We start from the raw sequence: 15,518 nt of genomic DNA, 5'->3' as shown, positions 1-15,518 counted from the left end.
CAAGTTTAAAGGCGCAACTTTGTTTAAATACACCACTCTCTTCATACATCCTGCAGGATGTATAATTTTTTTACTGTTGATTAAAAATTACATGTCAGGAATGCTGCAAAGCTTTGGAGGAGAGCTGCATTACTTTGGAGTAACATGAAGTTACAGACTTGCTTTGAACCACCAGGTTATGCTGGAGAAATTCTGCAAACACCTCTCTTTGATTAACCTTGTTCTCAGTTTCAAACATGAGAAGTTCAGAGGGTTATTTTTTAAGTAAAGTCTCTTGAAATTATGTAATTTGAAAACTAGAATAAAGTTAGAAACATCTTATTTTTTCATACAAAAGCATTGAAGCTTGTAAATTTTCTTAGAAATATTCTCAGGTGTGGAATCTGTGCTCTGGAATTTGCAAGGCTCTGGTCTTACTCATCAATCAAGCATTGCCTTTAGAATTAATAATGATTTGCTTTTTGATAGCATAAAGATGGACTTAAATGATTCCTTGGAGAAGGAACATGATACTCCTGTTTTCTTTCTCAACAAAAGAACTGATATGAGTACTGATATCAAGTTTGAATTCTAATAGTTTTTATGCTAAAAGATAATTAATACTAGGCAGATATAAATAGTGACCTTTTTATGAAGCTTACAGCTTTCTTTGAAGCACTTAGAGTCTGAGTTTATATCAATGGAAAAATTCAAATAGCTTTTTAACAGAAAGTGCAGGATTTAACAGGCCCCTATCTTGTAAATTCTTAGCTGTACATATATTTTTCCTCTAGAAGTAATACTTTTAATTTCAGTAGCTTTACAAATGAGCTCAGCATGTCAGTATCTAATCTTACTGTATAGAGACTTGCTGCATTAATACCTTATTTCAAAATGTTTCATGTTGGTTTGAAATGGATAATTTACAATATTAATGAAAGTGAGAGCAGATTAGTGTACTCGGGTTCCTCATTATGTATTGGGATGACACTCTTGCTCTCATGCTGTGGTGATCAAGTACTAATGGAATTTAAAATGAGAAATTAATTAACGTAGAGAAAATTTATCAAAAGGCTGCCTTTGAAATGATTGTCTGTCTGAGATCTAAAGGTCACTTAAATTGGACCAAATTGTCTGTGTTTATTTTGGGGTTTGGGAAAACAGCATAACTCTACCCAGCTGTATAAAATGGCATGATTTGATTATGGTTTACTTTATGCCAAAACTCTTATTTTCAATGAAGTAACAAATTATTTTATAACAGTTGTAGTGTGATTTTTTTTTTAAATTATGTAGGCTGTTTTGCACATAGACTTTTTATTGCCATTACACTTTAAGGAACTTTACAGCTAAATTATTTTTTTACTATCTAATTTTCCATTAATTTGTTATACAAGACTTGTGTTGCTTATTGAAAATACTGGATTGACAACTTTTAAGTATGAAGTGCAGAGGCAGATCAGCTGTGAATTCCTGCATCTGCCAATCTCTCCCTCCTAATCCTGAGAGCCCAGGTCATCCTGAGCTATCAGTTCATTGCAGAGCCTCTGTGCAGCTTGATTCCTTTGAAATCCAGGTTCTAGGAATTATAATGTAAAGTATACAGTAATAATGTTTTATTTTCAGTCAGTCTGCACTGAGCTTTGATGGCAGAATCACAGTTAACCATCTGTTCCTCAGGTTTCCAGATTCTTGGTTAATTTTTAATAGTGATTTAAGAATTATAACTCAGTAGCTCTGAAAAGCTTAGTAAAATACCTGTGTGTGCATGGAACTAATTTAATTTCCATGTGCAATGAAAGAAGTGGAAGAGCAGCTGTTTGGCAGTCAGCTCAGTATGGAGGAGGTCTGTGAGATTTCCAGGACCAGGCTGATGAAAGATAATGAGATTTCTCAGTGCTATTTGGTGGGTGGTTTTCCATTTCTGCTACATGCACAAAAACATTCACTTTCAGTCCTGTTCTTACAGTGAATTTATTGGTATTAATTGTGTTTCATGTAAATTGTCTGTCAGAATTTTGAGCTCTGCTGGAGTTGAGGTGCATCAATTATCCATGTTTGATGAGTCTGTGCAGATACTTGGTAATTTTCATGAAGTGTAGTTAGGGCATTCAGTGGAGAAATATTTCCAGCAAGAGAAGGATACAGCTCTAGCTAGAGTTGTGAATTTCTGCCACGAGGCTGCCCTTATCTGCAGTATTTCTGATAGGAATTGTACCTGTGCATCAGTCACTGTGTGATGGAAAGAAAAAAACCCTCAAGCTTCTTTCTTAGTGTTAAAGCCTGTTCCTACATTAATTTACTTAAGAAAATAAAGTGATGATAGAATGAATTTTACTGTGGACATATTCAGATTAATTTTTCAAAAACTTTTCAGCTACTGGTGGTGAATGTGACAGCTTAATTCAGAGGGATGAGCATTCCAAGAAGCATCCTCAGAATGCCAATATGTAGCTGACTGTAGGAAGTCATTTGGACAGAGATAGTTACATTCACTTTAATTTTTTTGGAGGATGTTAAGCAAGTTTGCTTTTTTTTTTAGAAATGCTTTTTGTTTCAGCAGCATGATTATTGATGAATGATATTGGGGATTACTGTCTTCAGATTTCAGATCTGCTGCTTATATCCAGGTGTAGGAGATAGTGTTCAGTATGCTTTTATTTCTATTTATTTCTGTTCTTTTCATACTTCCTTATTACTTATAACAAAAAAATGCACAGATTCAAGATGTTTTTCACCTGAAAAGGCAAATAATTTTCATGTTGCTCCTTTTAGTGATGTCCCACCCAGAACATCTTCCATCATTAAGAATTCACAGCAGTGAATTCACTACCCCACCATACTGTTAAATTCTACTTTTCATTCTAAAATGTGTATTGTTCATAAGAGTCAGGACACACAACACAGTACTTCACATTAAAACAATTCTTTTCTCCCCTTCTTCTAAATGGCCTAAATAAAAAGCAGGAACAAATATTCTTGTTCAAATAGCATTTGTATATACTTAATGTCCTTTTTATCTCACATGCTCAAATACATGTGAGATAAATACATTGTTGTTTTGGGGTTTTTTCTTGAGGACTCTAGCTGCAGATAATAGGGATGAATTATTCTGAGCCATCTTCAACATGGAACACAGAGCTCATCTAGGGATATGTCTTAATTCCTTCCTGTTTATTTTCCCCTCTCCTTATTAATTATATTTACCAATATTTACCTATTTTACCAGCCCCTGAGAACACTTGATTCCATGATGCAGAAGGCTGAAGGTTGCTTTAGTTCAATACTTGCACAGACTGACTTGGATTTAAGAATTAAAAGTATCTGAAGCAGCCTGGGATGCTGGGTAGCACCCCAAGAATTTCTACAGCTCCATCTGCTCATTCAAGATCCAATTTAGGACTATCCATCTTTTGGTGATATGTCAGTAAAACCTAAGAATGCAGTACAGACAGGAGAGTGAGACCTCAGCCATGCCATCATCTCACCAGAGGCTGCTTGGAGCTGTAACCAACTTAAATCAGACAAACACCATAACCCCACAAGCACCTTCCCTGCTGGGAAGATGTTTTGGGTGGGATATCACTAGAAGGAGCAACATGAACATTATTTGCCTTTTCAGGTGAAATATATCTTGATTCTGTGCACTTTTTTGTTTCCACATAATAAGGAAGTATGAAAAGAACAGAAGTAAATAGAAATAAAAATCATACTGAACACTATCTCCTACACCTGGATATAAGCAGCAGATCTGAAATCTGAAGAGAATAATCACCAATATCATGTATCAATAATCATGCTGCTGAAACAAAAAGCATTTCTAAGTGCTTTAAGATGCTAAATATTGCTGTGATTCTAGTTTAGGTAAATGGTAGCATGAGAAGGGAAACATGAGTGAAGTGAGGAAATGGAAACATGCAATAAAAGAAATTAAATCTGTTTCTTTTCTGCCAGGTATGAGCTGATAGAGAGAGGTGAGTTAAGAGCTGATGAGGCTGGGCTGGTTCCAGACGTGTACACTCGCAATGAGCAGCTGGAGACTGAGAATCTGAGCCTGAAGAAAGATCTGGAAAACTACAGACAAGCTGTCAAGTATGTTATTTGATTTCATTGAAACTTTTACATATGGTAGTAGATGGCCAGGTAAAATAAACCCAAGTACTTAGTGAAAAATAGTAAGTTCCTGTTTGTTATGCTGGCTACACAGACTTTTGCTTCTAGGTGACATTTATAATTAAAGTTAAAGTTTTTCTGAGTTCTGTTGGAAATGTAAATCTTAATTTCTTTTATTTGTATTTACTAGGCCAAAAATAATTTTCAGTATCCAGTAATCATAACAAATTACTACAGAGAATCATGAGAGCCTAATAGGTAGAACTAAAAAATAAATTATGTGCATTTTGTGTTACAGTACTATAAATTACAGCTACCACAAACTTTCAGCATGGGGGAAAAAATCACTATACATTTATTCTTCATTTTTTTAATTACAAAAAATCTATCACTCTGGGCCTAGTGGTAATGGTGTGTCAGTGTAAATTACCATCATTGATTATACTGGTGGGTACATTGTAGTAGTTTATTCTACAAGTCTGCAGTACTTCAGTCAAGAGAAGTAACACACTTAGCCTATAAAATGGAGAGATGTAGTAATGAGCCCTATGGCACATGGCCTTTTCTGGGGAATGGTGTGTTTGCACTAGTGTGTGTTCATTGAGGATGCACTCTGAGGGCTAATGATGCACTCACTTCAGGTTTGCCAGTGTGTGGTTTCCAGACACGGAACTGTAAAGTTTAATTCCATCTCTTTGATTTTCCTCAGGATTGCTGAAGTTGCTCATTTTCATTTAGGTCGTTCCTTTCTATGAAAAAAACCAAAATTATTCAGATGTTAAATAATCATTGCTGCTGATAATAGTAATTAAATTATTTTCTGATTGTAATGATTTATTACATTTTAAATTAATGAATTAATTGGCCACAGTCAAGTAGTTTAATAAACAGTGGCAACAATCAAGTCAGATCTGTGCAGTCTAAATATAATAATGCATGAGGAGACAGCCCATAGAGAAAACATTTCCTTTTTTAATCTGCAGCTTCTTTGCACAATGGGTACTCAAAGATTGTGTCTCATATGAGTGGGGGAGAGTAAGAAGCAGTCATGCAGAGTAAAAGAAGGAAGGACAAAATGTGGCCCTCATGAAACTTATCCTTGACAGTAGTAAATTCAAAGAGCTTTATTTTCCTTTTTTTCCCCCACCTTTTTTCTCTCTGCCTCCCCCTCTTCACCCCTCCTATGTAGCAGAATGTGCTGTAACAACATCACCTGAGTGGATTATGACATGATAAGAGTTTTCCTGGGTTTGTTGTATTGCTGCATGATTATTTTACAATATAAAGCTCAAACTCATTTCACCACAGTCTGAATGAACTGGGATTTTTTTTCCTACTCCATGGGGTGCCAGAAAAGTTTTTACAGCAGCTGTCTGGTTAAAAGGCTGAAAGATGACATGATAATGTGCAAGCAGGAGAGGGAAATGAGTGCTGGTATGTTGGGTTGCTCCAGGCTCCCTGTTAGATAAAATCCAAACACTCAAGTTCAATCTACAAACTGAAACTGGGCCCTGCTTTTTCCCATTCTGTTGTTTGTTGGAACCTAAAGTAGCAAATAAATGGGTGACATCACTGGTTTGGTGTTGCAGAGAGGGCTCTGAGATTCAGGGCAGTTCTGAGACACAGATTCTGTGTGAGCACAGCTGTTCACTGGTGTTTGCTGTTACACCCTGCAGGTATTCTGCATGTGCTTTGTGAAAACACTGCTGAAACCAGACCCCTCCTTTGTCCAATTGCAGGGAGAGCTTTATTTCCATGGTCTGTCAGCTGTTACTGGAATGACACAGGTGTAAAACTTGATTTGTGCCAACAGTACTCTGTCACTACTGCACTTTCCAGCCTTTTCATTTCAAATAACTTTCAAAGATCTCACTGATACTAATGTTAAAAGTTTAGTATTTGTGACATTCATTTCATACACTTTGTTCTGAATAATCAATTAATTTAACCAATACTGCTTCTGGAATAATTGCAATGTGTGAAATTGAGCATTTTTTGCTGTACTGGGCTAGAGTGTTCTTTTATGCCTTTTGGATAAACACTGGTCATAAACTCTGTACTAAATCCATTTAGTGTAGTGACTACTAACAGCATTTTTTCTTGTTCATACATTCAGTAACTTGAATCACTGCCTTTGCTGTGGTAAATATTCCAGCTGGAGCCAAAATTACCTGGAGGACAACGTGGGTTTTCAAGTTTTCAGAGAGAATGAAGTAAATATTCCAGCTGGAGCCAAAATTACCTGGAGGACAACGTGGGTTTTCAGGTTTTCAGAGAGAATGACTCAGAAAGCAGAATGCCTGAGTGCACAGGAAAAATGCTGATTTGACTGGTTAGAAACCAAGGATTTGTGATCAAGCAAAGTCCTGTATTTTACTCTGTGGATTACTCAGAAAACACTGATTGAGAGCTGCAGTGCTGTGAAATGTTTCTGAGGAAAGCTTTTAATTACATCTGGTATTTCTGAGCTTGGTACTCCTTGCCATCTTGCAGAAAAGAGATGTTATTTGGGACTTAGGCAGTATGGGGGCCCAGGATAAATGACTCTAAACCAATTACCTCCTGCTTTAATGTTGTTTAGCAATTGGTGGAAGACATTTAATGTCTAGAAGCTAACTGTAATTGTATTTTGGGTATTTTAATACAGTATTTTCATGATTGCTTGCAAGCAGGGGGGCAAATTGAGTAGATTGCAGGCTGTTGGTTAGATTTCACTGTGGTGTTTCATTATTTAAAGAGAAAATTACAGTTAGCTTCATTTCCTCTGTATGGTGAGCATGTATTTTTTATAGCTTGTGCAATGTCTGAAGGCATCTTGATCTCTCTGCATACATTAAAAGAACTAAATATCAGCATAATCCTTTTACTCCAAAACTAGTATAGTTATTACCTTAAGGTTTAGATACACTTCTAATCTTTACTGAAAAATTATTTCTAAAAATGACCATTCTGTGGTGACAGGAAGCAAAACTGAATTTACATTGGTTTGCCATGTGACACTACTTAAAGGGTACCTCAAATGTGCTCCCTTTTTTTATCTTGATTTGCTAAGGGATGTTGTTATCTGCTGAGTATTTCCCTAATGGAAGCATGGGCTTTCCTCCCAATATGCAGGAAAAATTTGTAAATAACACTGAAAATTGTTAACTGTTAAAAATGAGACTAGTTAATTCTAATTCATCAGGTGCTGTCTGGTCACTTAATATTCTGGTAACATTTTTCTGAACTGAAAATAGATTGCAGTTTCATAGCCATGTTAAATTCTGCCTATCTGATGATATAAAATCTTTTGAATACTAGATATTTTTGTGTTTTCCTTTGGCCAGACCCTGTCTGTTGCCTGTTTATTTGAACACGTGCAGTCAGACAGATGTGTCAGGGTAAGGTTGTATTGGTCATGGGGACTGTGAACTCTGATATTTAAAAGTTCTTTAAAAGTTTAGGAATTTCTTCTGTAGATGGAATCAAAGTTGTATCAAGCTTTTGCCTGAGGTATGTGGTTGAGTTCATCAGTTAGGAAGTGTAAATATTTTCAGGTACTTTCTTTCCTTTTTGTAAGCATGCTCACAAATACACACCCAGATTACAGCCAAAGGAAGGGTCAATATATAAAGTAATCCTGGAAGTCGTATTTATTATTTTGGTTAGTGACATTAGCAACAAAATTCTCAGTTCAGCTCCTGTTTCTGTACCAAAATCTAACTGTTCCTGCACACATTTTTCCACTTACACCATGGAAAAAATAAAAGTGCACACTATTTGTGTTATGCACCATATTTAAATGTGGTGGTGTTCGCAGGGGTCTTAGGATGAGGGAAGAGATGAGAATGTTGACTCCATGTTTCAGAAGGCTGATTTATTATTTTATGATATATATTATATTAAAACTATACTAAAAGAATAGAAGAAAGGATTTAATCAGAAGGCTGGCTAAGAATAGAAAAGAATGATAACAAAGGCTTGTGACTGACTGAGACAGACCAGACAGCTGGGCTGTGATTGGCCATTAATTAGAAACAACCACATGAGACCAATCACAGACCCACCTCTTGTATTCCAGCAGATAATCATTGCTTACATTTTGTTTCTGAGGCCTCTCAGCTTCTCAGGAGGAAAAAATCCTAAGGAAAGGATTTTTCATAAAACATGTCTGTGACATTTAAGTGCAGCTGTTTAATTACATGGTGCATTTAAATATGGTGCATAACAGATGCAATATTGTGCATCTTTGCTGCTAAGTGCCATGTAAACTAGATAGAGTAAAAGCCTGAAAGTATATGCTTTGTAAGACTGTCTTTATTTCAATTAAAATTTTAGGGCTACAACTTGCAGCATCTCAGGGAATGTAGTCCCATTTAAATTCAGAGGGATCAGGGCTCGTAACTTGCCTCTGAAAATCCCTGCTTGGGTTTGTTGCACCCTGCCCTCTGCTGCTATTTTAACACAAGTACTTGCTTGAGAGAAGTTTAAATGGACAGACCTGCAGACTTTGACATATATCTTCCCTAAAAGAAATGGATATTGGCTTTTCTATGGCTGTAGCAACACCTTTTGTGCTCAGAACAAACCATCTGCTGAGCTCTAAGGGGCAGGGTTTGCATTCTGACTTTAAGGCAAGTCAGATTTTGAGCACGGTGTCATGAGGAGTTGTTTCCCAGAACAATCCTGAGACCACTGATTCATTTACCTCTCAAATGCTGGCAGAAGCCTGAGCAGAATCATTAATGTGGGCTGGAGTTGCTGTGTTTGACAGCTCAAGGTGTGTGTGCACACAGCAGGATGTGTGTGCCCTCCAGTGCCAGGGCAGCTTTCACCCAGAGCTGCTGCCATGAATTCACTGGAAAGGAAGGAAATAGGAAATATCACTTGACTTGGCAAGTTGAAGGGAAGATATGCTGAAAACAGAAAGAATGTACACAGAAAGAATGTCACAGAGAATGTAGCAGAAAGAATGTCAAAGGAGAAGAGGAAGAAGAGACTTTGTATTTCACCACGCAGTTGTATTGATGTGTGAAATAGAAATACTCTTAAAACCTAACATCTGAGCATCTCCGTTTCCTTACAGCCAGAGGTTTGAAAGACTTTCATGTGTCAAATTTGGCTATGCTGTAACTTGTTATTTTCTTTAAAAATATAGCAATACTTCTCTATCCAGGTGATTATAAATGTCCTGGAGGTTGCAGTTTGGGATGTCTGTGGTTCTGCCTTTGAGTTCTGGGCTGGCTGGGTGAGACAAAGGCCCAAAGCTTATTTACTCCTTGCAGTCAGTCCTCTAGAGGCAGAATGGGGCAATATGGAAATATCAAAGAGGAATTCTGTAAATATCAGGGAAAAGATCCAGTAAATTTATGGTTACTCAGGGTAACTATGGGCACTCCTTCAGCCTGTGCTACAAGCACCAATTCACACAGAAATATACATGTGTCACTGTGGTAGTTTGTATAGGTAACACACAGAGTGCTTGCATGTGCAGCAAATGTCAATTATTTGTATTAGTAAATGTTTTATATTTTAAAATATTAAATACAATGCACTGGCAGTTATGGATCTTCGTCCTGGACCTCTGATTTTGGCATACTCAGTTTTCATTTTGGTTTTACCTAATTCTTCAGCTCTGTTTGCAGAGGAAATGAGCTTTATTTCTGCAAGAAGCAAATATCTAATTTCAGTGCAAGTTAATTTCAAGCTTCCTTTGCAATTAAACAATTCATCTGCTAATCTTTCCTGCCAAACCCGTATCAATAAAGGCAAGGAGAAGATGTACTGAATATATGTAGAGTATTTTCTTTTGAAGTTTATGGAGCAGAGCATCTCAGGGTGTCCCATGGCTGTGTGTAGAATATGCTCAGAGAATAGCAGGTTATCAGTTTATTTACAATTAATTTTAGAACAGAGTCCTTTTGCTGCCTGCTCTCACATCCAGGGAACACCTTGGGACAGGTTATAATCATGATTGAAGAGAACCTAAAACATTTTTGGCCCAATTTTTTCCAGCAGGCTCTCCAAATTAATCTGCAAGGCAACAATACAAATGTGATGTAAATATTTTTTAAAAATCAGTGTTTTCAGTCTATTATCAGTATTATCAATATGCTTTTACACAGGATTTTAAACAAGAGGATTGTTTTTTGTATCTCCATGAGACTTCTTGTGCTTAACATAATGTTGACCTCAACTCTGAGATTTATAATGAAAGAATCCTAATGGATTCCATGTGAAGGATCTGAGAGAAATGGAAAAGTACCCATGAATTTGAGCCTCAGGTGGCAGCAAAAAGACCTCAAAAGTACATGTTCTCCAGCACAAATTGTACTACCAAGATCTGCAAATTAATTCCATATGTAGTCAGCATACCTTGATGCAGTTCAGAAGAGGAGACTAACAGTGCTGCCCTGCATTTTCTGTCTTTACACACAGTAAAGTAGAAGAGGCTCTCCTAAAAATGGAGAAAGAACGAGACTTCCATCGAATGCATCATAAGCGAGTGCTCCAGGAGAAAAACAGGCTGGTTTGTGACTTGAAAAGGTACAAAATTAATATTAGTTGTTATACATGTAGCATTAAATATAATGTTTTGAATTGTAGCCTGTTAATGAGATAACACTAAGGAATCTGAGGTGAGTCTAGCTGCATTTTGGTATGTCCTGGTAAACAGCAGCTCCATGTGACCATCGTGCCACACAGATCAAAAAATTTCCAATGATTTATTTTTGGAGGATTTTCTCTGATGCAATGTGCATTAATTGCAACAAAACAAATATATAGTATTTCTAATAGTTGGGGGAAAAAAAGGCTTTTTTTGCCCAGATGTTTTGCTATAAATAGATGGTGATTTCTGTTTTTGCCTGTTTTAAGGATAACTGGTATCGCACCAAGTTCAGAACCTTTGCATTCCTGATTCTCATAGCTGGCATTTTTCTGTCATCTTGACCTCTGAATAAGAAACTTGCTATATTACTTTGGTTGCAAATATGCCCAAACCAGTCCATTGCTACTGAGTTATAGTGATTTAATTTCTAAATAGGAGCTGAGTTAGAATCTTTTCTTTGCACGTGTTTGAAAATAACACTGGGGAGAGGCTTACATCTGCAGCTCCAGTCAGTTCCCTGAGTTTTGCTGGTATTGTTATCCATCAGTGCATGTAATAGCAGCTCTGTGCTCTACATCCCCACCCTTGGAATGCATACATGCTGATGCAGGGGAGCACTCTGCACTGATTTCTCCTCTGTGACTCAGCATTTTGCAGGATGCAGTGGTTCTGGAGCTGGTTCTGTCACGTGTTTTTTGTCTGAATCTTAGTTTGTCTGAGAATTAAAGTACATAAATATTCACTGTGTAATGTGCAGTGAAGAAAGAATCAGAATTATATTATGACTGGTTTGTCCAGATGAGGATTTTATTTGGTAGTCAGATAACAGCTGTAGTTCTCTTTCTTCCAGTGAAATACAATCCATCTGTAAGAAAACAAATTAGCCAAAATTAATGTGCAGTATGCGTATGAAGGATTAACAAAAGGACAAAATTGGATGGGTTGTTTTAAGATGTGACCAAACAAGCTGTGAATCCTCTTATTCATTCATCTAACTTTTTTTTTTCCTCCTTTGTTGTGGTATTGCAGTTGGTTAGTTCCATACTAAACAGCTTTGCTGTCTCCTCTGTGTCGACCTTTTGGTAATTTTGCTCATTTGTTTGGGGAGGGGAAAAGTTATGCAGATATAAATCTCTGATTTAACTCATCTGTGAGGAATAATTTTTCCTCGTCTTGCTCACAGGCTGAAGGCACATTATGCATCCTATGAGCCAATGCTGAAGCAGATGTCAGAAAAGTACCAGAATTCACTGACACAGAAAATGTTAACCAGTTTGGAGAGAGACAAGGCAATGGGGCAGGTAAAAATGTAGTGAATACCACTTGCACAGCTGTAGGGAAACTTCTGATTTTTACTTTGGTAAAATACACAGGATATTTCTGGTAAAGCTTATGCAGTATTCTGAAGCAGAGTATTTTGTGAGTTTCATGGTTTGGTGAAATATTAGCAGTAAAAGTGTGTGAAACATGGTGCCACAGAGTCATAGATGTCTGTGTGTGCTTGCTCAGTGCAGCTCTACATGAGCCAGCAGTGTGCAGCAGTGTGATATTCACACACATTTCCCCTGCTTCCATCTATATTCTTCCATCTATATTCTTCCAAATAAGCCTTTGGAAGAAGCTTATTTTAACTTCCTTTATGATTGTTAATTATTTTATTATTTTCTTAAATACACCCAGGAGTGACCTGCTAGTTTAGAAAAAAATACATGAAGAGATCAGACATTTTTTTCTGTCTTGAGTGGAATATTTCAACATTTTTTTTCTTCTCCAATCTTACCTGATGTATATACAAGATATTCTGCCCTTTTGACAGGAAGCAGTATGAGCACAGGTAGGAGGGATGACAGAAAATTACAGTGCATGTGTTTAAGGAAAGAAGTAGGGAAAAAAGAAGACAAAACCATACCCAAATTACATTTTATATCAATATATTTTAGACAATTATATTCCTGCAATTGTTTGAGCAGTAGCATCAATTACATGTGTGTAAAATGAAATAAATTTACCATGCTCACAGCTGCTTCTGAGAGTCTTCATCTCTCATTCCCTCCTTTCCTCTGCCTCAGTTTTTCTCTGGTCACCTCAGGGCTTGCTTATAAAACAGTGAGGATGAAATGTTTGAAATTTCAATAAGGAAAAAAAAATGCCCTATAGAAAAAGGAAGTTTATGCCCATATGGAGTTCTGCTGAATCAAGAGTACAAAAGATGGAACATTTCCAATGCTGTGAAATTTTGGGGGCATATATATACATATATGTGTGTATACACACACACACACATGTATATAGATATACACACACATATATATGTACGTACATATTTATATTTATATTTATATTTATATTTATATTTATATTTATATTTATATTTATATTTATATTTATATTTATATTTATATTTATATTTATATTTATATTTATTAGTATAGGACCTCTGCAGTTATGAACTGTATTCATTCCAGAGCAATGAGTTTTTTGTAATGCATAACACCATATTTTGTGACATTTTGTTGTGATGAAGCTGTAAGTCCTATTGTGCCATTAAATTTGAGCTCAGTGCAGTGACAGCAGTTCTAAAAGTTGCTGGTGTAGTCAGAACCCTGGTATTCTGTATGTCTGCATTGTTTAATAGAGTTGTAAAATGTTTTGAGAGATTTTGGATGGCTTGTGTTCTACTGCATTATCTTTCCGAATCTTGAATTAGGAGTTATGTTCATAACTTAGAGACAACAACCAAGATTTAAAAATTATAGATGGAATATATAAACATATAGATGGAATTAATGAAGTATACCAGCATAAATTCTGTGTGTTGTGAACAGACACTTCAGAAGTAATATTTTCATATTTCTTCCTCTTGTTCTTATCTCTTGTTAAAATTAGGTTACAGGTTTGCAGGCTGCGTTAAACAGTTTAGAGTCTGGATATGCTAAGCAGCTCTCGGAGGCAAAAGGTAAAATATTCCCATCACCAGGCTCAGACTGGCTATGTTTGGTTGGTTTTTTTTTTTTTTGTTGATGTGTTGCATCTCAAAATATGGTATAACAGTAAATCAAAAATACTTGCACTATGTTTTATGAGCTGACCTGGTGTTTGAGCAGCAGTTTTTTTATCATTTGAATATTTTATTCTGAGGTGTATTCACTAAGGAGAGTGAGACTGCTGAAGGCAATATGGAATATATGAGTAACTTGGAAGGACTTTGTTGTGGAAATCTATTTTGTGACTGATTTTGTTACTGTATTTGCTGATATTGCCTTTTTTGTGTGTATGTGTTCTTTCCCAGCTCACCCTTCAGAAAGCATACACTGTGGTCACAAACATTTTGAAAATCTTGGTAATATAAAATCCAGATTCTCATTTTTACAGAAGATTGCTAAAATGATATAATACCTGCTGGAATACTATCTGTATGGTACCACACTACTTCCCTGTGTAATTTTTACATTATGTTTTCTAACTCCATCAGGAAAACTGTATCACCTCTGCTTTTCTAAGTAAATGAAGCTCATGCTATCACATTCTCTTAAAGCATTAATCCCACTAATAATTTTGAACCTATTTTTCAATTGCAGACACATTGGACAGTAAGATAAGTTTCAAAGAAACCAGGTTGCTGAAATTCTCCTTAAAATAAGTGGGACGGTGCCAAAGGGAAGTGGTGAGCTCTGTCCTCTGACAACAGAGTGTTCACATATGAAGGGGATGTGGCACCTGCCTTAGTCATGGGCAGAACTCCCATCACAGAGAACTGTTTACTTGAAATTAGAGAGCCCTACAAATACTATACAACTTCCAGCTGAAGAATATGTTCCAATTATGTCTAATTCAGTATCTCTTTTGGTGGTTTTGGGGTTTTTTTTTTTTTTTTTTTGTTTTTTTTTTTTTTGTTTTTGTTTTTGTTTTTTTTTTGTTTTTGTTTTTGTTTTTTTTTTTTTTTCCCCTGTGTATTAAAGCCTAAACCTCCTTTGGCACTTGCAATACATCCCAGGTGAAAAGCCATTGAGTCACCCCAGCCTTTGACAATCAAGCTTCATTAGTTCCCATGTTCATGGAGTTCCTGCCATTGTGTAAAGTTCCTCTAGAAAACACAAGGGTGAGAAAGAGAATAGTAGGCACACACATTTATTTTGGGGTGTTTTTTGTGTGTGTTTGTAGTTGAGTGAAGAGCCTAGGAAGCATTGCCTTCATTTCCTATTAAGATATACTCTGGCTTTCTAGATCCTTTATAGAGGATTCATAGTGTGGGATCTTCCCTGGGCTTTTTTTTTACAGTGTGGATGGATCTGTCTCCTTTTCATATCAAACCATTTGTTGTTGGATTCTAAAAAACACACTCTGGCTGTTCAGTCTTGTTTATTCTCCAGAAATCTTGAGAGCACTTTGTAATACCAAGAAGTAACAAGCAAGGGAGCCATTTGATAAATAATTATATAAAAAATCCCTTATCAGTCTCCAACACAAATTAAGCTCATCAACCACCCACATTCTTCTACAAATCTTAATTTGCTTCATACCTTGGGTATCATAAATTAATCACTATTTCAGTTCATTTTGTTTCAGTGCCTTGTCCTCTAATACTACGTAATTTTTATTGCCCTCTGTAGGTCATACTCTTGTCTCAGTGGATAATATTGCCTCTTTAAAATACTTTCTGCTGCCTCTTGAAAGGTGATCATATTCTTATTTGAGAGAGAGTATAACCCTGAGAAATGTGGATTTCTTGTGGATACTGGAGAAATGTTTGCTTAATTTTTTCTCAAAATTCAGATTGCTGTTGGAGTTGGAAATCTGAGATGTAAAAAGAATTCCAGCTGCACTTTTCAGTGTTCTG

At 36.3% G+C, this 15,518-nt stretch overlaps 1 protein-coding gene across 1 annotated transcript in view; it reads left to right on the top strand.

Annotated features, from left to right (window-relative positions):
* The window catches only part of SPAG16 (sperm associated antigen 16), a 379,082-nt gene that overhangs the window by 9,725 nt on the left and 353,839 nt on the right, over nt 1-15,518 (top strand). The window contains exons 5-8 of the mRNA XM_058028073.1: nt 3,934-4,071; nt 10,510-10,617; nt 11,865-11,982; nt 13,568-13,637. Of these exons, the coding sequence (XP_057884056.1) occupies nt 3,934-4,071; nt 10,510-10,617; nt 11,865-11,982; nt 13,568-13,637 (434 nt within the window). The remainder of the gene's footprint in view (nt 1-3,933; nt 4,072-10,509; nt 10,618-11,864; nt 11,983-13,567; nt 13,638-15,518) is intronic.

The sequence above is a fragment of the Melospiza georgiana genome, chromosome 7, assembly GCF_028018845.1.
Source record: "Melospiza georgiana isolate bMelGeo1 chromosome 7, bMelGeo1.pri, whole genome shotgun sequence".
Taxonomy (NCBI): domain Eukaryota; kingdom Metazoa; phylum Chordata; class Aves; order Passeriformes; family Passerellidae; genus Melospiza; species Melospiza georgiana.
The sequence above is the reverse complement of the archived record's forward strand: the minus strand, read 5'-3'. Positions and strand labels throughout refer to the sequence as shown.